General features: G+C 40.0%; 1 protein-coding gene across 1 annotated transcript; it reads right to left on the reverse strand.

The window, feature by feature from the left end:
- Positions 1 to 2,618: 2,618 nt before the first annotated feature.
- STIL (SCL/TAL1 interrupting locus) lies at positions 2,619 to 23,614 on the reverse strand. The gene is made up of 18 exons (XM_019474137.1): positions 23,574 to 23,614; positions 22,363 to 22,470; positions 20,561 to 20,676; positions 20,264 to 20,451; positions 19,257 to 19,294; positions 19,047 to 19,115; positions 18,144 to 18,227; positions 17,936 to 18,022; positions 16,132 to 16,279; positions 14,826 to 14,935; positions 13,881 to 13,995; positions 12,146 to 12,251; positions 11,193 to 11,452; positions 9,665 to 9,830; positions 8,522 to 8,747; positions 6,384 to 6,576; positions 5,525 to 5,778; positions 2,619 to 3,620 (listed from the first exon to the last, which is right to left on the reverse strand). The coding sequence occupies exons 2-18, from the start codon at positions 22,452 to 22,454 to the stop codon at positions 2,792 to 2,794; spliced, it is 3,081 nt and encodes a 1,026-aa protein (XP_019329682.1). The 5' UTR covers positions 22,455 to 22,470; positions 23,574 to 23,614; the 3' UTR covers positions 2,619 to 2,791.
- Positions 23,615 to 23,712: the final 98 nt, after the last annotated feature.

Below are 23,712 nucleotides of genomic sequence, written 5' to 3' on the forward strand. Positions count from 1 at the left end.
GCCCCCCGTGGGGCGGGAGCCGTGGCCGTCGTCAACCCACCTCCGCCCGCACGGCTGCCCCTCGCTGTGCAACCCCACCCCGAGCCTAACGGGGACCCTGGTGTGGCAGGTAACGGGCCCCTTTCCCCGCCACCGCCCTGCCACGGGTGGGCTTCCCGGTCCTGCCGAGCAACCCGGGGCTCGCCCCCTCTCCACGCTTTTGCAAGGCGAAGAGGGAGCAAGCCCTGCAGTAGGGGCAGGGAGCACCAAAATTATACAGACTAAGGAACATCAGCGACACGCTGAGCAGGCCCAAGACCTTTTAAGCAAGCACTATGTTTCCTTTAATAAAGGATAGCTAGAAATAACAGAAGCAAAAAAGAAGAAAACCCAACAATAAAGCCTTAAACCATGCTGCCCCTCCACACGCGTCATTGCCTGAACACGCCATCGAGCCAGCGCTCGAGTTTGGTCCCCATTGCTCAGGGTTAACAAAGCCAGACCTAGCTGTCCACGCGTTTTTGACTCCAAGCTGCACTAGATGCTTCAGGAAAAAAAGCCAGGCATCTTGAAATTACTCAGCACTACGCTATGAAAGGAAAAGCCGCTTCAGGGAAGGGTGTTTTTTTGTTGTTTTGGTCAAGGGAATTAATGTTTCACTTGCTCAGAAGTTGCTGTCCAGGATTGTATGATTTGTGTAACTTAATATAACACCACACCCTTGTCCTGAGCTGCGTGCAAGTAATTCGGCTTTTGTTTTCAAATCGTTTCTAGCCCTCCAGCATTTGAAGAAAGTCTTTAAAATATTAACCAATACAACTGTCATCTTCCTGTGTTTCCAGACATTTTACAATAGGAAACAAAGAACAAAACCCTACAACAATAGCTCAGAGGTATGAATTGCCTCATTCATCTCACTGGAATGTTCAAAAACATTAACTATTTTTTGACTGATTCAGCAGAAAAGGTGCTGCCGGATAATAAGCTTGTGCTTGATCCCGGGGAGATTCAGGGACTGAGAAAGGTTTTATTTTTCAGCACAAAGTAGCACCTTTCCTGAAAGGAAGCAAATATTCTTGTTGATGGAAGAGGCTGCGTGAGAAGAGAAATTCTGACACAGCTCGAAGGCAGCTGCTGCCTTCCTCTCTCTGTACTGGCTCTGAAATAGCAAATGGCTTCTTTCACCCCCGATTCTCAATCCACAAAGGCCCACGAGGGTGGTAGATGATGGAAAACACGCTCCTGTCACTGTAATAAATCAATTAGCAATTAGTGCCCACTCAAACATACCATGAACTAGCAGTGCAATCCTTTGGATTTGAACGGGAAAGGCCCAGGACTTCAGTGTGGGGTGTTTTAATCTCTACTTTAACACTCTCGGAGCAGGAAAGACAAGGTCAGCACCGTAGGCTGAACTTCTGTTGAGACAATGCCATCCCTAAACCACAGTTTGTTCAAACTCCCGTTAAAGTGTGTTGATGCGCTACAGCCAGTGAGAAAACAGATGGTGCAACCGTCATTCCGCACCATCCTCCCATCAGGAACGGTGGGAATGGGAAGGAATTACAGCTTCCAGCGCTGCTGTCTCGTTTCCAAGACCAAGAGGTCAGGACAGAGGTGCGTTACACCACAGCCACACTCGCTGAGCCGTGTCCTCAGACGTACTCAAAGGCGGGCAGAGCTGTCACAGCCAGCACTGGCCCCCTGGGGTTTCCAGCACCTGTGGGGTTACTACGTAACTGACAACACATAGTAACCACAAAAACACCTACTACAGCTAAAAATTCAACAAAAGTCAAAGTCTTAACAGAAATGGAATTGTTAAACATTAAATAACTGAATTCAACTTGTGGAATGTTATCACAGGGTTATTGAAAAGGGCTGTTTCATTAACAGACCGTAGCGCTTGCTGACAGAATATTTGTATGCTAATACAGAACAAAGTAAATCCATTATTTTTGCGTACCCCCACCACCCAGTATCGGAATTCTTGAAGAGTGCAGTAGCACGTGACATCCTCACACTTCCAGTTAGCCATTCTAAACAATGTCTGGGAAGCGGCTTATGTCTTAAATAAAGGCTACATCAGACAATTGAAGATTTTTTTTTTTAATGGAACCTTTGACCTTTATGAGCAATATGTACTTCTTAAATAAATAGAAAACATTCATTCAGGAAAAAAAAAAAATCACAAAAGTTTTAAAAGTGCTAGTTTTTCCAATTTCCTTCCAAGATTTCATGATACAGAGAGTTACATGTGCCATTTTGGCTGAATTCAAAATAATTTTATGCAAAGTAAAGCCACGGTTATACTTCCCTTCCTACCAGACCCCCCCCAGTAATCCAACCAAATTTCAGCAAATTTCTAGAAGTTAGTGCTTTATCTCTGTTACCCCTGCTCTGCCACACACAGTATCGATGGCTCACAGTTGACACAAACATATAAAAGTCAGTGTTTTTAAAAAAAAAAAAAAAAAATCAGCAGAAGAACATTTAAATAAGCATCGCTGTTAAAAGTATATTAAGAGTACATCTCGGGCTCAAGTTGATTCACCTTTTAGATACTTTAAAAATCACAGCTAACTGTAAACAAAAGTGCACACATACTTCAGTGCTGATCAGCACTGACTCGACCAGGCATTTAGAGGTGGCTGTCCCCAACCTGGGCTGAAAACTCAGTTCTGTTGTAGCAATGTAAAACTTGCAGAGTGGCCTCTTCAAAGATAGCTTAATCCTTGGTTTCCTGTAGTCTTTTACAGAGAGGTCCCTCTCAGATTGGAAAACAGTGGTTGCCAGCCATCTCGGGGGATGTTCAGAACAACTTTGGCAACTGCCTGAGTTGTTTCACATCAAGAATGGTGCCAACAGAATTCATGCTGTTCGACTGGTTTAATGTTTCAAGGGCCGGAGCATGCAGATTTCCAGGGAAGACCTGAATATCTCCTTCATCTTTCCTGCCAGGTTGTTCAGTGAATTCAACTCTCCCAGGAAACAATTTGGTTTTTGATTTTAAATCCTTTAAAATCTGAACTGAGTTTCCATCTGCTTGATCTGCTCTGGGAGGCAAAATTTCATTTGTAATATTTCTCAATACAGGGCTGTTTAATTCTGGTGGAGAAGCATTAGTAGTCAACTCTCTGCTGTGACTTTTTAGATGAATGGGAAGTCTTCCATCAGTTCTTTTGGATAATTCAGTCCAGTGGTTGAAGCCATCCAACACAGGGGTACAGTTTTTGTCCAGCATGCTTTCGCTTTTGACAGTGCCAGAACTGCCATCTTGAACCTGCAGTTCCTCTTCATCTTCACTACTGTCATTGCCCTGTATCAGTCCGTATCGCTTCATGTACTTCTTGGTTGCAAAAGACATATTGTTTGGTGAAATTAAGCTAAGACCCACCATGCTCTTATCCATATTTGTATGCAACAGATCTTGGAAAGAGAAATCTGCAGGAGGATTTTGGCCTGAGCGACTGAAAGAAAGTCGAGATAACTGATTTTCACTGAGATACTTGAGTGCTATAGCGTTTGCTTCCATGCTCAGATCAACAACATTAGGAGTTAAGCCACACATGCTGACATTGGCAAATGACATATAATTTAGTCCGGGAACCACTGCTTCAGGATTTATGCACGCTAAGATGCTGAAAAAAAAGCATCAAAAAGTCAGGTTAGTGTTACAGGAGAAGTACACATTTTACAATATAATCTGGTAATTTCATTTTGCTTGCTGTACCCATTTCCTCTCCCTTCTGAACACCACAGCTCCATCAGGCTGCTCAGTGCCGAGATCGTACATTCTGCACATACTAAAAAGCAGCTCTCCAGCTATTCACACCAACAGCATCCAAATACTGTGTTAAAGAGAACTGATGGTATTCCCTTCTGATTCAATACTAATCACAACCCTTGTACGAAGGAGAACTGGCCTCTAGCAGGTTTCAGAGACGGTTTTGTTTCTAAAGCAGGTTTGAGCTCTTGGTCTATTCTCACCAGTGAATGCGACATTATATGCCTCTGGCCCTAAGACTCTAGATGCTGCCATCCAATCCAAAATTTCTATCTAGATAGAAGATACAAGCCCAATGACAGAGACCAAGAACATCTCCCCTTCCCCAATACATGCCAATTCCAGGATTTTTACAGGAACTCTGACATAGTATCTGTTTCCAGAAGCCTACAAGGTTCTAGTTTTTGAAGGCATCCTTCAGTAAGGGAAATGTTCATTTGTTCTGTTGCTTGGTACACCAATTTCTTGTATACATTAGGTGTTTAGTTTAAAGACTGAAAGGACAAGCTCTTGTACGCTGGTAGTGGTTATAAACCAGTGCATTTAGTACATGTGTCATATACTAGTTCATAAACCCAAACTCCTCATGTTGAGAGTTAAGGGTCTTCCTATTTCACTGAGCACACATTCTGAAGTTTGCTTAGGGAGAGTAAACTCCTGGCTCAGATGAACAACCACTAATTATGCTATGGAGTTGCACTGTTGTTTCCTTCTCTATTGAGCTATAGACCATTTCTCAGAATTGTTTATCAGTCATGAAAGTGGCAGAAGGAAGAATCTCACCCCGCTCCCCAAGTCTGAAGAAAAAAACCCAAGAATTCCAGTTTTGTCTTACGGGTTCACTTATTAGCATATTATTGACATTAAAATAACACTGACAGACTCTCCAGCCAGGAAGGTAGCCCAGAAATTCCAGAAAAATGCCTGATGAAATTCAAGTGAAAAGGAGAGAAAAGAGCTTAGAAACTGCATGACTGGAAATGGCTTTTGATACATAGCTGAAGAGGAGATTAATTAGGAGATGGTTAGATTTTTTTGTTTACCTAACAGTTATATACTGGTATCAAGAAGACAATAAGGATGAAAGTGAAGCTGTACCAGGCAGCCAGCCTATGCCTAAGCAGCTACGTAAGTAAATTCCTGTGCCTCAAACACCTTCTCCAGAAATTACTTCTGCTCCTTCTTCTGTTTCATCAAGGCTGCTTCCCTCCCCAGCCACTGCAGCCTCCCTGTTTCAAGTCAAAGCACTCACAACAACAAGCGATTAGGACAGAACCAGTTTTGATTATATATCAGAGCCACAATAACAATTTCACTTATACTGGTGAAGTGCAAGACAAGGGTTAAGAAGCAGTGACAAAATATATAGCTGCTTAACGTTCAGCCTCCTAAGCCCAGTGTTTTTCTGGAATACTTTGACATAGCCCAAAGGATTGAAGTAACTCAAGCAGCTTCATTATTGTTCTAGGGAATTGTGTGCTACTGCACGCACACTATTTTAAGAATCACCAGATGCTCTAACAGCTAGAGCTACTTGTGTTATATTTAAATAATCTGAGTTTTGCTAGCAGAGCTCTCTTAAACCTATCTGAAATACCCATAACATAAGCCAGTGTTTCATCTTTGCAGAAAATGTGGATCAAGTTGCCAAACAAATCCCCAGTAGCAGTGAACACAGTCCCTTCTCTTTGCTCATTGAGCCAATCTTCGTTTTTGGTTGGATCTACAAATCACTACTCAAAACAACCAGTATTTTACCTGGCATTCTCCACTTTGTGTGTATTTTTCTTCATTTTGCCAGGCGAGTCAATTGTCACTCCAAGACTCTTCAGTTGTTTGAGTGTAGCACTAATCACACTCTCTTTATCCACCGCTCCTGTGCCAGTCTCTGAAGCCATTTCTGTTGTATCATCAATATTCTGATACTCAGGACCATCATCATTAACAAATGCTGCTTTAACAGGCAAGTGATCTTTCTCTTCCGAGGATTTTAAGAGGTGGTTTACTTGGCCCTACGAGGAGAGACCACATGGACAAAAACATCATAACATGCAGGAGTTCTCAAAAACCAAAATCCTGGTTTATTCTTATGCAACTTAAAAATACAACTACATGGGTTAACAACTTATTCTGACAAACAAGCCAAATTCGGATTCAGTTCAGATGGAATCACGTAAACTCACAGCAGTGTAGTCAAACACTGGAATATCTTACATTTCAAGCTTTCTGTAAGAGTCTGTTCTGAATTTAAACACATCACATACTGTTACTCTTCAAGATTCAGGTTCTGCCCTTTAAGGGACTTGAAGGTAAAATGCCATGCCATTTTAAAGGGCACTAATTGGGGAAGTTATCAACTGACTTTATCTTTTAACTAAAGAATTACTATTTATTAGGCAGCAGACAGTACTCCATGTATGCATGGAAGAGTGAAGTACAGAATAACCACTTAAAAAAAGATGAAGAACCACAAACTTGGAACTTTTCTGTAGAGCACAACATGTGAACTTGAAAGCCACACGCAATTTTCATTCATGCCAATACCACATCAAAACTTCAGCAGTGCGCTGTTTTGACTGTTGCATTCAGTGCAGAATATCAAATTTAAATGAATTACCAGTAAGTCCTGGTAAAGCTTCTGATCCTCTGATGGATGCCGAGGCAGCAACGAGGCGGGTGGCTCTGAGTTTTGCTCACTTGTTACCACCACATGGTTGCTGGCTCCCTCTGTTGGTTCTTTCTGTAAAGACACGCTAATACTTTCTTCCAAGGATGAACTGCGAGCAAGTGCTTGGGAAACGTTTCCATTTCTGAAAGAGAACGCCGAGATAGCTAGATATTTCCTTGAAATGGAAAGCACAAAGTATCACTACGGGTACCTTATCTTTACACAAACACCAGAAGAGGAGGAAAATCGAGTACTGCAAACAGATCCTAACATTTCTTGGTTTGTCTTTTGCTGGAGGCTTTGCTCCTTTCTGCAGTCATTTTCTTTCAAAAGTCGTTTGAGGACTGAGGAAATACACCCCACAATGTGAAACTACAACAGCCTGACTAGTTTTTCAAAAGATCATTTGAAAATGTCAATGGCTTCTCTGGACTAGTCAAAACTCAGTGATACTTAACCTTCAAGCAGATAAAATTAAAGTTATTAACAATTTGGAGTTTTATTTTCAGCATTTTTATGCACACTTAAAAGCCTTTAAGAGTAATGTATCTTCCATATGTTCTGAAACATGACTTATTCAAAAAGCCGTTTTTACCAAGGTGAGTAATTGATAATGAGATTCCTGTGGTAGTTTAAAAACACTTAAAAACTTCTCAGGGACACTGTTACAAGTACACACATACACAACGCACACTGAGTATCATTAACTGAGAACAAACACCTAGCTGAAATATTTCTCAATAGCAGATATGAAAGAGGAACCATAATCTATCCTGAAGTTTCCAGATAAAAAAGGTAAATATTCTAGAATGAGTTACAATGCGATGCTCTGCATCCCCTTCAGCTAGCTGGTGTGTGCATCACATAAACCTTTTGAGACCAGACATATCAATAGTACTATCATCCCGAGGCGATCCTTAAGTGACCCTCCTCCCACTTCCTGTTCCTCCTCAGGAGACAAGTGTAAGATAAGGGAATTTCAGAACTCAACTGATCAATTGCCTGTGTTGAAAGCGATAAGATTTAAATCACGTGACATACTAGATAGTCAATGTAGGTTATCAGTTACTGTTACACTAGCAATTATTCACCATTCCCCAAAATGTTCCCCTTTTCCTCAGAGAAATCTGAGTGATGCTCTACATTCTTACTATAAGATACTTATACAGCTATTTTACAGGTTTATGAATCCAAGTTGAAGAGAACCTTAAGATGGCATCTCTCTAGAATACAATGTTCAAAAGACTGATTTGAATCAGTAACATTTATGGTAGCAGTATATGTTTGCAGATAATACTTTAATCAAGGACTATGAATATTTAAGTTACAGCTTAATTATCATCATCTTTCCCAATACAATTGTTTTAGAAACCTAATTTAACTGGAAGGGTATTTCCCCTTCCTTTGGCTTTTTATACGTAGAGGACGTTAGATCATTAGAAGTGCTAAATTGTTGAGCTATTCCTTGTGTAAGAATAACATCCATATAGATAATTAAAAATATTTTTAAAACCACTTCCTAAATTAGTCTGAGATTAGTCATTGCACTATAAAGAATCGGAGCTTAAAACCAATCAAATTAACAGCAGTGAAGTTGGTACCTGCATTCGCTACACACACAGTAATTAGGTGTAAAACAGAAATTCAGGGAACAGTCATGTAATCATAAACCCCTCATCCCAAGTCCCTCAGAATTGAAAAGGTTCTGAATGCTGACAGGGAAAAGCCACTGTAGGAAAACAACTGACTACAACAGCATCCCCTTTCTCCCTCAGGATTTAAGGTAAGAAAGGGAATGCTGCCAGCACTGTACATGCTTTTCCAAGTTAAAGGCTTTTGCCATCAGCTGCTGCTGATAGGTAGGCTAGCTAAACGTGCACGACTGATAAATGCAGACTCTAAAGGCAACTGTGTTTTGGTGAGCTGTACAATTCAAAGCATAATTAAAAAAACAAAGAAGGGAAAGAACACCACAACTGAAGTCAGGTGACTATTTATAATGCCTGAAAAAAATAATCATGAAAGTAGTAACTTATGAAAGGCAGTTCAGCTTATTATGTGAACACAAAATATTTCTGGTTACTTACTGGAGAGTGTTCTGATTAGTTCCTTCTTCCACAAGATGAATACTGTCTACGAAGCTGGGCATGTCAACCACCTTTAAGGAAGAAGCAATACTTGTATTACTTGCATCTTGTTCAGCATTAATTGAGATGCTTATGTCTTCCTTAGAAATCTCTTCATCCTCTTTTTTCCCTTGCGGTATGGAGTTGTCTTGTTTTTCTGAGGCTGTACTCCAAAATAAGCTAGCACCTAGAAGAGAATTAGAGATTTACCCATTTAAGGAAAGTCATTACTATCTTCTGAGGCTCTTTGGCTTTATAAAGCTAGAGGAATCATTTCCTCACATTCAGGTTTTGTTTTTTTTTTTCTTCCACCATTTTAAAAGTGATTTAGGGTTTAGAACAGCTAAGAGTTGCCAAAACATCATTCAAGTCCTAGTTTCTTCCAAAGCATACTTGATGAAAATATTTCCTCCATTCAGGTTTTTTTTTTTTTTTTCTTCACCATTTTAAAAGTGATTTAGGGTTTAGAACAGCTAAGAGTTGCCAAAACATCATTCAAGTCCTAGTTTCTTCCAAAGCATACTTGATGAAAATAAATGGTTGTATCAAAGCATTTTAACGCATTGACCTTGAGCCAGTTTGAAAATTTCCTCCAGACTAACCACAGTATTTCCATGGATTTAACAGGAACCAATACATTAATATGTAACTTTACAGACACAGCTGCATAACTTGCTAAAATTAAAGCAAATACAGTCTCCTCTCCATGCATGTAAATGCATGACTTACCAAAAACCATCAACAATATATTTAATAGAACACCAGATGGGATAGAAGCTATTACTTTTAAAAACAGTGTATTAATTAAAAAAGAAAAGTGGATTTTTTCTTTCAATAGGCACAATTTAAAATAGAAGACATTGCTAAAACAATTGGAAAAATAATTCTTCCAGTGACAGCAATCACTGCCATTGCAGCCCAAAGACAAAAGTAGCTCCAGCCTCAACTTGCAAATAACACCTAGAGAACTTAACTGGTGTTTGTATCTGGTGCATGTTTGCATATGTTCAGCATTTCTGCAAAACATTCCCTCCATGCCCAAACAAATCACAGAAACATCCAGAAAAAGTGATGCCAGTCTATTTTTAAAGAATAAAGTGTTACCTGTGCTGACAGCAATGCTCACACTTTTCCTCATGTGTGAACCTGGTGAGGACTGTGTTTCCATAGAAACAAGGTCCCCTTGCTTCTCAGGCTGCAGAGCACGGCTAGCTGCAGCTGGTTCAGAGGAACAAGCCTGACGAGCCTGTGCTTCCAATAAGCGTTGGATCTGTAACAGAAAGTTACAATTTGTACAATAAAATATAAAGTATAATAGGCAAAAGCAAATTACTAAATTGGGCTCCTCTAAGGTCTGGATTCAAATCCAGGCTGCATTGCCACAGAAGTCTGATAACCTTCCAGTTCTCAGCAGCGCATGCAGCATAAATCAGAACATCAATTTTGACGCTGGCAGAGCTAGCCAAGAAGAGGTTTTAAACATGCTGGCAGAACTACACCAAGGCAACTTGCGTAAAGCCTATTTGCACTAACTTGTTGGAAGTATTCTCTGTCCCTTTCATTCATATACAAAGCCTATTACCGACTTACCAGCCAAGCATTTATATGCCAACTGTCCCTACACCATGCTAAACCAACTTCGTATTAATTACAAAACTAAGCACTTATAATTATAAAATTAAGGTTGCTCAGGCAATCTTCACTCTAGTATTTGCATCCACCCTGTTCACCAATTAGTTCACAGCTCCATGGAGAAATACCATAACAGTGAAGTCTGCATTGATACAGTAAGGAGGGGTTTCCCTCCCTCATGCACAACCCACGCTTTGAGAGCTTGATTTTACATACAGCAGCTATATCTAAAGCATATTTCAGTTGCAATTTTCTGGTTTAAGCAAAAATGTATGTATTGTGAGCAACTGTACCAGCTTTCCTATTCCTATCATTCGTCACCAGCAGCAAAATTTAAACTCTGGCTCTTCAGCCCCAAATCATATCCTGCAAAAAACAGGGCCAGCAGTGTAACTCAGGAGGTCGATATTTTGAAGAAACGTAACCTGGTATCGAAACAGAACTTAGGGAGACCAGCAAAGCCCAATTTTTCAGCCCAGCAACAAACACCTGATGAATCCTGCCAGTCTGCTGCAAACAGACAACTGAAGTTTTCTAAGCAACAGCCTCAATAGCTCAGGAAGCTGCAGGCTTGAAGGTGGACAAAGCAACACACGAGAATATTCTATGCTTCACCTGTACGCTTACGTTAATTCCAAAGCCGAAAGCCTATGCAGTAAATTTTTTTACATAGACAAGCATATATATAGGAAAGCATTTATATAGAAGGCATAACGGTTTGCATTACAAAACAGTCTGCTAAAAGGGAAACCTTCATGTTATGGAAATACGATAAAAATAAACGCAAATTTAATTAGGAAAGAGTAAAATAGTTTTATTTTAAGGGACAACAATTAGCAGAGCTAATCAGGACCCCCCTCCATCCCCAAAGTGCAGCTGGTATGACAGACTCTCTTGTTCCAACAAGGATAGACAACAGTTAAATTAATTCCTTTGGCAGGGAAACGATCAAAGCATAATCACTAAGAGGGCAGAGGAGAAAGCTGCCATTTCCACAAACCTGAGCTTGAAGTAATTTGAGTTGTCTATCTTGTTCTGTAAGAACCCGGTAGGCATCTGGAGATAATCCCATCATTCCATTATCTGATCCCGCTTTAGAAGCGGGCATGTGCAGGCACGGTGAGTGGGCTGCACAAAACTGCGGACTAGAGGGGCTTGCACTTGAAGGCAGTCTTACTCCAGGCAATAAGCTATTGTCGAGAGAACAATTCCCCATTTTTCCATGATATCCCATGCTTATAGGGCTGCTTGTGTTATATCCTGGATTACAGCAAATATTTGGACAAATGATATTTTGATGGAGCACTGGACATGGATTCTGTTGAGCCATCTCCATTTGGATTTCCACTCCATGTTTGGGGCTCATTTTACCCATTCCTTGCCATGAGTTTATTGGATTATATTGGACAGAAGCAGGACACTGACAGTTGCACGCACTGGCTGGACAGCAAGGTGGCACTTGAAGTGGCACCTGCAGTTCTGGTGGTCTTCTGCAGCTCTGTGGTGAAAAAGCAGAGTTGTAGAGGACTGGCTGCGTAACAGCAGGAAGCTGCTTGGAACTGGATATTGAGGTTCTTCTAATTGGAGGCTCTCCCCGCTGTGCAACTCCATCGGAATTTAATACAAGTCTTTCTGATGGCTTTCTGGGGTGATCCACAGATGTATCCGGGGAAGGCCCACTACAAGGGGTTGAAGGAGAAGAAGATCCGGAACTTTTTCTTGATTGAGGGCAAGCTTTCTTGCAGGGCAACTGTTGCTGTAGTAGAGCTTGCTTTCCTCTGGAAGGCCTTGAAGTCAGAATTTTCTGGTTTAAATGGTTTGGTAATTGCCTCAAAGAAGGATCTCCCATATTCACAGAAAAGTTTTGCTTGTCTTCAGAGTGCTGGGTGGGGTAATATGTAGATCCCAAGCACCATTTCTTTTTAATAGGCTGATGTAGCGCTGAGGGTAGACTTTTAGCATTTGAACTCCCCATAGGCTTAGACAATTGTCCTGATTCTGTGAAACTCCCATCCAAAACAAGTGACAGTTCAGGAACTGAAGGAAAGATCCTGGTAACCTGAAGGGACAATTACACAAGCAAGTTTAAGACCATTTTAAGATATCATCTTTCCGCTCTTCACATGCAGAATTTCAAAGAAAATGTTTTCATTTAAAATCAGTACATGACCATTACCAGCTCCAAACTAACGACACATTGAATACTTTTCTAAAGATTGGAGAATCCAGACACAGAAAAAGCAGCAAGATCTCTAGGATCATTCTTAGAAGACAAAATTGCTTTCATATGGCATAATAGCCATGTCTACCAAATGAATGCTTCATGTCATCCTGGAGCGCATTTCAGAGTATGGACCTTTCCCCTTCAAGAAGTGGGCTACACGTTCCCTCTTGCTATTCTTAGACCCAGTAGACAGGTGCAACAGAACATATTTTATAATCCACAACTGTCACATCCTTCTAGACCTATGCTGTATGAGGTCTGCTATTTCATCATATTTATATATGCTTCAGTAAAAAAGGACAGACCAGCAGATCTTTATTTCATTTACCCAGAAATACACAAGAAAGTTTGTTGCCTCTATCTTTGCCTCAGACACCACAGCTCTTCCATTTAATGGTAGCAAGGTTCCCAAAATAGAACTTACTATCTCTGTTCCCAAATCCTAGCATGTACAGGAATCAAAGAGAAGTGGGCCTGTGTGAACCTCATGAGGTTTAACAAGGCCAAGTGCAAGGTCCTGCACCTGGGTCAAGGTAACCCCCAGTATCAATACAGGCTGGGGGATGAAGGGATTGAGAGCAGCCCTGCCGAGGAGGACTTGGGGGTACTGGTGGGTGAAAAGCTGGACATGAGCCAGCAATGTGCACTCGCAGCCCAGAAGGCCAATCGTATCCTGCGCTGCATCAAAAGAAGCGTGGCCAGCAGGTCGAGGGAGGGGATTCTGCCCCTCTACTCTGCTCCGGTCAGACCCCACCTGGAGTACTGCGTCCAGCTCTGGAGCCCTCGGCATAAGACATGGACCTGTTGGAGCGGGTCCAGAGGAGGGTCACAAAAATGATCAGGGGGATGGAACATCTCTCCTATGAAGAAAGGCTGAGAGAGTTGGGGTTGTTCAGCCTGGAGAAGAGAAGGCTCTGGGGAGACCTTATTGCAGCCTATCAGTGCTTAAAGGGGGCTTATAAAAAAAGATGGCGGCAAACTCTTTAGCAGGGCCTGTTGCGACAGGACAAGGGGGAATGGCTTTAAACTAAAGGGGGGTAGATTTAGACTAGATCTAAGGAAGACATTTTTTATGCTGAGGGTGGTGAAGCACTGGCACAGGTTGCCCAGAGAGGTGGTAGATGCCCCATCCCTGGAAACATTCAAGGTCAGGTTGGATGGGGCTCTGAGCAACCTGATCTGGTTGAAGATGTCCCTGCCCACGGCAGGGGGATTGGACTAGATGACGTTTAGAGGTCCCTTCCAACCCAAACTATTCTATGATTCTATAAAGTGTCTATAATCCTGGAAAAAAGGCAGGTTAACTACAGCAGGAGTTGGGACTCTTGGTCCATTTCTTCAGTTCTATTTTCCCCTGTTAACACTTTGAGACAGAAGCTTTATCCTCTCCTGCCCCCTTACAATGAGTTTTGCTGCTCTAAGTGTCACATCTGAGATGCCTAGAACAATTATTTACTCAGTTACCTGTTGACTCACTGGGTGAGGACTTGGAATTGGTCTGGGGGATAAATCCTCATCTTCTACACCGGAGTCATGATCGCTTGCTGACAACTTGCTGGGTGAACAGCCTAGGGGAGGACTAAAACCAACATAAATCAAGCTAAAAATGTTTGCTTGTCAGATTTGGCAGCAGTAACATGAATCTTCATGTTTTTCACTGTGCCATCTACAGTGCAATATCAGCATCATTTTTTCAAGAAGCAGTTGCTATACATCTCCTCCCTGGTTAGCTAGGGAGTTCACACAGCAAACAGCTCTAAGATCAAACAGTGCAAATACAAATACTGCTTTTGGGCAAAAAGATACTAACCTTCCCTCCCCACACCCTCAGACACACACACACCTTTTAAGTGACATTCTAACAGCAAAGCACTGATGTATATTAGAAAGATAGGGAGTGCTACAATAAAGATTGTAATGTTGTTTAAAGGGAAATAAAGGCCATCTTATAGTCATAGATAAAAATTTGATAGATAAGTCAGGTTCTTGAAAATCCCTAAGTTTCAACCTATCCAGGTCTCGCAGCTCTGAAGTCGGAAGGAAAAAGGAATTTTTACCAACTTAAGTAGATTTCAATTAGAGATTTGCTTCAAAGGACAGATCTCACAGAAAGCCTAATACAGTGAACTAAGCTCCATCAGTAAGGAAGCCTTTTTAGAAACATCCACTGTATAAATTACAACCACCAATATCAAGAGTAGAACTACGAGTAGTTTCTCTCGGAATATGGTCAGCTTGACCATCTTACTTGAAGAATATTAACTCTAGGAATAAACAACAGCACATATACAGATTTTAATGCGAGATCACTGTATGCACAGCTAAACTGACACCTGGCACAGCAGAAGTCAAAAATCCTCATCCAATAAATACTTCATTTTGTGTATAAATGACATCTGAAAGATTTACCTTCTGATAGGAAGTTTCTTGCAAACTCTGCTGAAGAATTCAGTTTCTGCATTTTGGTTTTCTGCACTCAACTCAAACTGGATGGGGCTCTTCTCTGAAGGTTCAACATTCTGGAATGAAGTTTTCTGTATTTGTGAAGCATGAAACTTTCAACTTTTAATCACTGAGGTACTACTTCCAAAGAAACAGTTTTACGGACATTCATATCTGATTATTTACTGCTTGTCCTCTACTTTCAATTCTCAATTCTTTCACCACTACAAGGAGGCAGGCTTCGCTTCCTGTTTAACACTGTTCCCCCTGGTACTCTAAAGTAGTTGGCCTAATTATAGCCATGAGCAGATGCTTCCTTGCTGTAACTGCTTAGATACTCTTCCACAAGCCTTCACCACTATAGGAAACAGCAACTGTTCCTATACTGTTTCACACACCACAGCTGGGCAAGTCCTGGAGACAACAGAAGTGAGCCTCTGTTAAGAGGCTTGTTATCTTCAGAAAGCTAAGCTGTACCTAGACTACAGGTGGAAGGCAGCCCTGAACAGGGAAATTTAATTAGAAAGAGAACAGAGTAAACAGCAGAGGAGACACATTACACTAGCTGCTTCTCTGCCAGAGCATAGGAGCATTTATCAAGCAGATTAACAATTCAACTTCAGGTTCTGTACAAGCCTAGGAAAATACATAAGGAACTGAGATTTCCTAGAATTTCCTCAAACCTTATTAGTAATCTCCCAGACATTGTATCATCAAATTCTTCCAAAGAGTTACTTTGGACAAAGATAAAATTGCTCCTGCTTTGTTACTGTGGCACAGCAAGAGATCTGCAGATTAGTAACCACTGAATTCCCTTTTGCGTTCAACTTCAAGCAAAGCACAAATACCTAGCTTTGCTCTCAGAAAGCACCGATGTGCATCACCCATAGCAGTTGTTAGATGTGTCCAGCGTGCACATAGCATACCAGATTAACAAATGCTATAGGAAATCAGAATCTCTGCTCATAAAACTAAAAGGTCACTAGTAAGAAGGAGCACTAACCAAGTCCAACACAGCACACTACATTTTAAAAGACAGATTCTTAATGCTATTATAAAGGTGAGCAGTTGCTGACTTTGGAGGTCATCTCTCAATTTGAGAGACAAACTGAATTTACAGTAATCACTGTAAAAAGGTAGCTTTATAGAGCTACATCATTTTCAAACACTGCAGTTCCATTTGGGTCACATTATAGTGACTCTTTCTTTAAGTACTTACACTGAAAGTAAAATTTTAAAGTACCACGATGCAGTTGGAAACCAAGCCACTTACTTTGAAGAGGTGCACTGTTTCATTGCAAGTCAAGATCTGAAACCCTAGTTCAGTCTGTCCACTGCATGGAACGCACTCATAAAACTCTGGTTCCTTGTGTGTCAATGAATAAAGCACAATAAGAAAACTCCCAGATTCCGAAAAAACCCTAAAATAGAAAAAACCACAACTTAAAAAAAAAACCTTAAGAAACAGGAAGAAGGCCCTTAGTTTCTCAATATGCTGAGCAAACTATCACACAGTTTAGCAAACTGGTGAATCACTGCATTTTGAGTGGTACTGAGCTATAGATAGAGCAGATGAACACCTGACTGATGCCACATGCAAGAATCAAAGCAAAGTAGAGAAATAGAGGAATAATTTGTCTACTTTCTAGTTCAAAAGGATCACTTAGTACACTTTAAGTGAATTCCTGGAAGACTTCAATCATAGCATAGAAGACGGCATCTGTAAAAATGATATTGTGATTTTTTTTTTTTATAATTCAATTGAAGATGTATTATAAAGCATTTAGTGTTTCAGTTATCCCTAAACATTCCAAAAACGCTCATTAGCAAACAGATTTTTTCTGAAGAAAAATTATATCGAAGTTTTCTCCTACAGGTTGAGAACAGTGAGTAACAACAGTCAACATTTAACACAAAAGATCAAGGATAATGAAAATAACATGCATTTCCAGGAAAAGGTAGTACTACTTTCAGAACAATTTTTCTTTTTATAGCACTTGTAATACGCTTGTTTGGGGGGTGAAGTGGTGTTTGTGAATGCATTTTTCAAGCACCTTGTTCCTACTGCTTTCTCTATCACATATTATTTAAAGAAAAAACACACAACTTTAAAGTTATACTTACAACTTAAGAGTTAAAAATATATGATGCATAGATAGAGCGGTTAGTCTGCAGAGGTTAATTCCGTTTGCATGGTTCATCAAATCTGCCTAATCCACTTCCAAGATGGAATCAGTGAAAGTTAATGAGAGTCAAGCATCTAACTTGCCTATCTAACAATCTAATTGGGCTCTTATCTGTATTTGGGCATATTTAAATTGTTAAGGGAAAAAAGTCTGTTCTGTAATTACAGACATCTGTTCACCAAATGTGGTTTTATTTCATAATTTAAAAGCAAGTGTGGTCGAGCAGAAGAAATTCTTATGCATACAGCATATTTTAGTTTCATTTACCTGAAGAGCAGTTTTAAACTATGAACACCTGAACTCCCTCCCAGCTTCCATATAAATAGAACTTAGCAAATGTTACAAGTGAAAAGATGTAGAGAATGAAAAGTGATTCTCTACTAACATCACAATGAAAAAAAAAATCAGAATGCAAAACCTATGAAAACAGAATATTTAGCAGGAAGTCATAACAAGACAGTATTAGCTGCAAATCAATATGCTTCAATATGTTGGTCAGATACAACAAGGGAGAAAGCTTATGTCAAAGAAAACACCAATAAGAAAAGTTCAAAAACAAAAACAAAACCCCATCACTGTTTAAACTAGTTTCCTGCTTGCTGCTTCTTATTTAAACTAAAATGCAGTGACCTTAATGATATTAATGTTTACCCTCTTCTGTCTTTGAGATATCAGCCCAGCTTTCTAACACTTCAGTCACAGAAAATTTGTGAGGCAGAAGTCAAAACCAGAAAGAACAATTAAAACAGACAGCCTTACCTCCTATATAATATATAAATCACAGAATTCCCTCAAATATCTTTGAACAGAGCCCATGTTGCCATGCATTTCTGTGGAATACATTTTTAGGCAGCCAATAGCTTCTATGTTTTATAGATAAAAGTGACTTGCCTTTCTTGAATTGAAGAACTGAATAAATATCGCAAGCAACAGGCCCAGACTTGAGGACTACAGATGTGAGTAACTCCACTCAGCCAACTAGAAGTAAGAAGAAATATCCAATTAGAGACAGTTCCATTACCAAGTTTCCACAAATGTAATTCCTCAAATACATCTCAAATCAATGTGTGTATTAATCTGTACAGAGCCAAACACTTACACTCCAACTAATGGCAGAGCATAAGCCTTGGGATCAGACTCGAGCAGCAAAAGCAATTTTCGTGTCTGGTCCATAGTAAGGTAGCTGAAAGAAAGCAGAAGTCAGGATTTTTTTTAGTATTTTGGAAGGCAGTCTTTCAGAAAAAATCCTGAAGAGAGAAATACAAGTTTAGAAAATCCTGTAAGAAAAAAGTTCAGGGGAGGGTGTGGGGTGGTGGGGTGGAATCAAAACCATTCTTCCTCCACACTTACAGCAACTCCTCAGCTTTCCATCAATTCCCTGTGTATCAAAGAATTACCAAGGACAAAATTTGCTTAGCATTACGGTATTCACAAAAAATCCAGAAGTGCAAGTCATGTTAAATTTGAAGGGTAACTTTCAGAGACATTCACAAGGTCTCTCTCCAAATAAAATGACATTCAGTCACTTCAAATTATTTCCCTGATCCATCCTTAGTTCACCCTACTAAATTAGTTATCAGTCAGAATGACGATTCCCCCAATACCATCTTATAAACACGATTAACAGAAAAAGCTTTGGTTCACATTCATCTGATTTTCATTCTAGGGCAAGCACTGATATTGTTTAAAGAGCTGGATGCTGTTTATATCTATTATGTTAACTAGAGGTGTGTCCCCCTGCCCCAGTAGGAAGATCCTTCTACTGAATTCAAAAGCAAGAAGAACTCCTACTGAACCAGTGAAGATTTTTGCCCCACCCCATTTCCTGTTTCTTGTTTATAACATTTTAAATTTTTCCAAGTCCAAGAAGTTACGTTATTTTTATGACAGTTATTTTACTAAAAAGCAAAGCACTGGTTGAGATCTCGCCTACCTACCTGCTTTAGGAAATGCAACAAACTGCCAGGCAACTTTGATAGCTTTAGCATCACCCTTTACTCACCCACATTTGTAAGTTCCTTGAACTTGTGCAATATTCATAGGACCGTTCAAATTTCTTGCTAGGGCTGTGGGAATAATTGGGACAGACTTCACGGGGGTGTATTCCAAGATATTTGCTACAGTAATAGAAGCCCAGTGAAAATTAAAATGTAGATTATCCAGGTTTTCTGTGAAAACAATGTGAGCTCTAACAGTGAGCAGTTTAGGAAGATCCAGTGATTCTTTACTGCACAGACTGTGCTGTAGACCCTAGAATTAGGGAAAAGAGCAAAAAGTTAGATACACTAAATTGTCTTCGTATGACTACCATGATTCAAGTTCTATTACACCAGGAACTCAAATCATTCATCGTAGCTACTATTGCAGTAGGCACTGTATAAAAAGCTGTTAACCCAGGTCTCCAAAGCTCATGGCTATACTGAATATAATGAATAATGTAAAATACACTTGAAATTATGCTATGCATATCTTAGCACTGTTTTATGATGTATTAAAAAATCTGGGGTTACTTAACTTGTATAAAAATTAATAAAATAACAGGCAACTAGAAGGCTCAAGGTGATCTGTCAAAGTTTTCTTACTTGCATTCAAGAATTTTGTATTTTAACATCTGGATGTACCGTCATGAGAAAGTTTAGATGTGAAGTAAGCATTATTTGTATTATAAAATACACACAACAACTACAGGCAAACGTTTACAGGAATGGAAGGGGTATTGACTAGATTATATGTCTACAGCAGAGCACAAAAGCAACAGGCACACATTTCAGCTATAACTACTAACCTACATAGACTTCACATGCTTTCTTGCAAGTCACTTGCCTAGCAATACTGCAACTCATTCATGATAGATTTGAAATAAAAAGCTGTTTTTTCTTGTTTAAGTACGTTTGCTGCAATCACTGTTGTCTTGCTGGTTTTGGCAGTCAGATCAGCTGAAAAACTTTGGTCAGACAGCAAGATTTTAGTCCAAGATTAAAGACTCTGATCCTTAAACATCTGTGAAGACTAACTGTTTTTAATAGTTTCCGATACACTTTCCAATAACACTCGAGCAGCTCATTTCACATAACCAACTAAATAGTCTTGCTTCAGCCACACCTTTGCTGTGTTTGAAATTGATGGTGGTTGGAAGTCAAGCCCTGTGCATAGTCCAGTCTCCTGCCTAGAAAACAGTTCATTATTTAAGAGACCCAAAAATTGCCAAGAGCTGCCTACCTTGAAAGCCAAGCTGATATCTTCAGCACTGTGCACTACAATGTTGTCTGAAGAAGGTCCCCAGGCATTGATTGTACACGGAATCAAAAAGTCTCCAGGAAGAGGCGCAGATGGAATTTTGCCTGATCCACCAGCAACTTCTCGACCAGGATCAAAGCGGTCTATTGTTAGTGTTATGCCTTCCCCAGCTTTAAAATAAATAAATAAAGTCAGAGTCCAAGAGCAACAACTCAGGCTCCTTGATAACAGCTTACTCAACCAACCAGTATTGTCTGTCTACCTGATGTTTAAAGTTACCTTCATCTACTGCAAGAGTCCCAAGCAAAAAACAGGAAAATAATTTCTTTTCATTCTGCTTAGCATGGCGATAGGCAAGTCGCAAAGTTTTCTCCATCATAGATAACTTTGGGTTTCTAAAGAGACAATGAGCAAGTTTGAGACCCAAATTATTTTTAAAGCTTTTTAAAAAAGTATTTATTATATTGCAATAGCTTCCACATTTTTTTTTTGTCCTTTAAAAAGAAAACATACAGAAACAGCCCAAAACACTAAACAACAAAAAAGTAAGAATTAACAACATTCTATAAAATGTCAATGGAATTTTAGCTCCTGTTCTGTGCATCACCCCAACTATTCGTATTCAAGAAAGCCATATTTTAACTGGAGCAGCTCCACAGAATGCTCTGTACGATCATCTCAACAAGAATATTTTGGCTTGACTAGTCCAGCAAACCAACATCAGAGGGGAAATAATTTTTCCTATGGAGAATAAATAGCAAGGAGAGAGAAGAGCTTTTTTTTCTATGGAGAATAAGTAACAAGCAGAGGGAAAAGCTTTTTCATCTGAAGGGCAACATTGTCACAAGAATTAGAGATGAACACAAGTGAATTATTTTAATAGAAGGTGGAAAAAGTTAGAAACACTAAGACCAAAACACAGAGCCTCTAAAAAGTCTCCTAAGTTTAAAGAGTAGAATAGTCCAAAAAGCTTAACTAATTTTCATGTGGTGTCCTCTCATTTTAGCACAATATTTAGTGTGGATGCTTAAAACAGCAGCAGATTTGGCTCAGTGACAGGAATGCAAATATGGAGAAAGATTAGGTAATTATAAAATCACTATTTAGTAAAAAAGAGTTAGTAAATTTGGAATCTAGGGCAGTAAATAAATCAACATTATTTTAGCTTGAGATAGCTTATCTGATTTTGACTTGGAAAGAGATCAAAGTAGAAAGTAAAGCTACTTGTTTATGTGAATGCTATGATGACAGCTCATATCCTACCTGCTCAAGATTAACTAAGTGATGTGTCTCCATAAAAATAAAAGTAATTTATTTTAAACTTTGTTAAAACTTGGAGGTTTTAATATTAACTCAAAGAACATTAAGTGGCAAGTAAAAGCGGAGGCCCCTCTGACCTGTAGGTAAGGGCTGTCCACCCTTATAAAGCACATATATGCATATACTTGCTCATATACTTGCTTTAATAACTACAGTAAGATTTTTGTAACATCTATATAAAAATTACCTATTTAAGTAATACGGATCAATTTTTACCCTCCATTTGTTTTACAAGCCAGGTTTGGAATATCCTGCCCTAGAAATTCACAAGTGCTTCAAATTTGCCCCTAGACTCATTCTAAACAAGAAAACCATCAGAACTTTTGGCATTTTAATCCAGATTCCTTAAGCAAGCAAAATGCTTAGTTTTAAGGTTTACTTGAAGCACGCTATCTGTATCCAGTTTGTCAAAAACATTTTTTTTTCTCTGTAAATATTTAGAGACAAGGAAAAACACCTTGAAGAACACTACAAACATGCAGCTACTTTCGCACCTTTCCATACGGGAAGGAAACTGAAAGAAATTGTAAGTTACTTTAGACTGAGGCACCTCCAACCCACTTGACTGCATTACACCACAGAAAGGGAAACTCTCAAGTCTTTCCAATGAAAATCCCTATATACTTATAATGAACACACCGGTCGTTTCTTTTTCCTTTGTGCCTCGTCATACACTAGACTCAAAAGCTAAAATAAGGCTTTGAATCATATAATTCTTAATTTATTTTAACCTTTAGCCGCTTAAAAAAGGTTATTCATACCTGTAATAGGTAATATGTGAGCCAATGCCATCACCCATAGGAACTGGGTCCCAAAGTGCACACTTTGACAGAGGGAAACTGAAAGGGACCATCCTTTCGGGAACAAATCTGGGAAGATCACAGAGATAAGAAAGGAAAATGGATTAAGCGTAGTACTTTCAAACAGCATTTATAAGAAGGAACAGAGGCGTAACACTGCAAGAAAAACAACAAACAGGATACATAAGCTGTTGGTACTTTTTTGGTTTCAAGTTCAGGCCAATGAAGCAGAAACTTTGTCCTATGAAGTTGTCAAGGATATGAACCACAAAGTCAACACAAAACTTCAATTTTCCACCTGACAGTTCCTTCATGTAATCTTGGAAGATGTGTAGGCTGAAATATAAGTTTGCAGATAAAGCTCAAGAAAAAGCTGCTCTGGATATATTGTAGGAAAGGAAAATATTATCAGTCGTTAGAAACTCCCACGGCACACAGAAAATCTTGATTTCGCAAACTTTAACATTAGATCAGCTTCCAAAAGCCCTGTTTTAGTCACTTCTTAAAGTCAGCACTCAATCCACTTAAGCTTTGAAGACTTCTGAAATAAAGCCTTGGCTTAACTCAAATATAGTGCAAAATTTGCAATCAGACTTCAAAGAGGCCTGAAGAAATTAGTATGTAATTATGTAAACTTATTTACACAAGCAGGATTACATTTTTTTAAGAGTTGCCTAAACCAAGTATAGTAAGTAAAATACAAAACATTTGACAGTCCACATCATTTGGCAAATATCTCAACACTTCTTAACAAATAAACAAGAACTTCCTTTGTAGGTATTTGAAGCGTCAAACTTTGCCAAGGTGCTTTCTTTGCATTTCCTCAAGTTCCCACGAAAGAGCTTTCTCTATTTTTAAGGCGGCCCCCTAAGCAACTCGCCTACCTCTCATGTTTCCAGCGACAGTTAATCGATTCCCGTTAAGAGCTAAACGCCCACCAAAGTAAGTCCTAACTTAGGCTTGTAAAAGGGGAAGCTTTTTTAAAGCCCCACTGCTTTCACTAGTTTTTGGCAAGCACGGATCAGAAACACCCCCCTAGCTCTTTATAACCAGAGCCGCGCTCGCAGAGCGGCACCGGGCCCAGCGTGTGCCCCGAAGGGCTGGGGGCGATGCGCCACCGGAAGGGCACGGCGGACCTTCCCAGGGCGGTTTCCCCGACGCGGAGCGGGTACCTCAGATCCAGGCCGGGCAGAACAGGGTCCACGCGGGGCGTCCGCAGCTCTGCCCCCTCCTCTCCCTGCCGCGGGGCGCCGGAACGGGGCAGCGCCCAGGCGCGGGGCTTGCCCTTAACAGCCCCTCCCTCTGCCACCC

This window comes from Aptenodytes forsteri, unplaced genomic scaffold (genome assembly GCF_000699145.1).
Source record: "Aptenodytes forsteri isolate BGI_AS27 unplaced genomic scaffold, ASM69914v1 Scaffold119, whole genome shotgun sequence".
In the NCBI taxonomy this organism is placed as follows: domain Eukaryota; kingdom Metazoa; phylum Chordata; class Aves; order Sphenisciformes; family Spheniscidae; genus Aptenodytes; species Aptenodytes forsteri.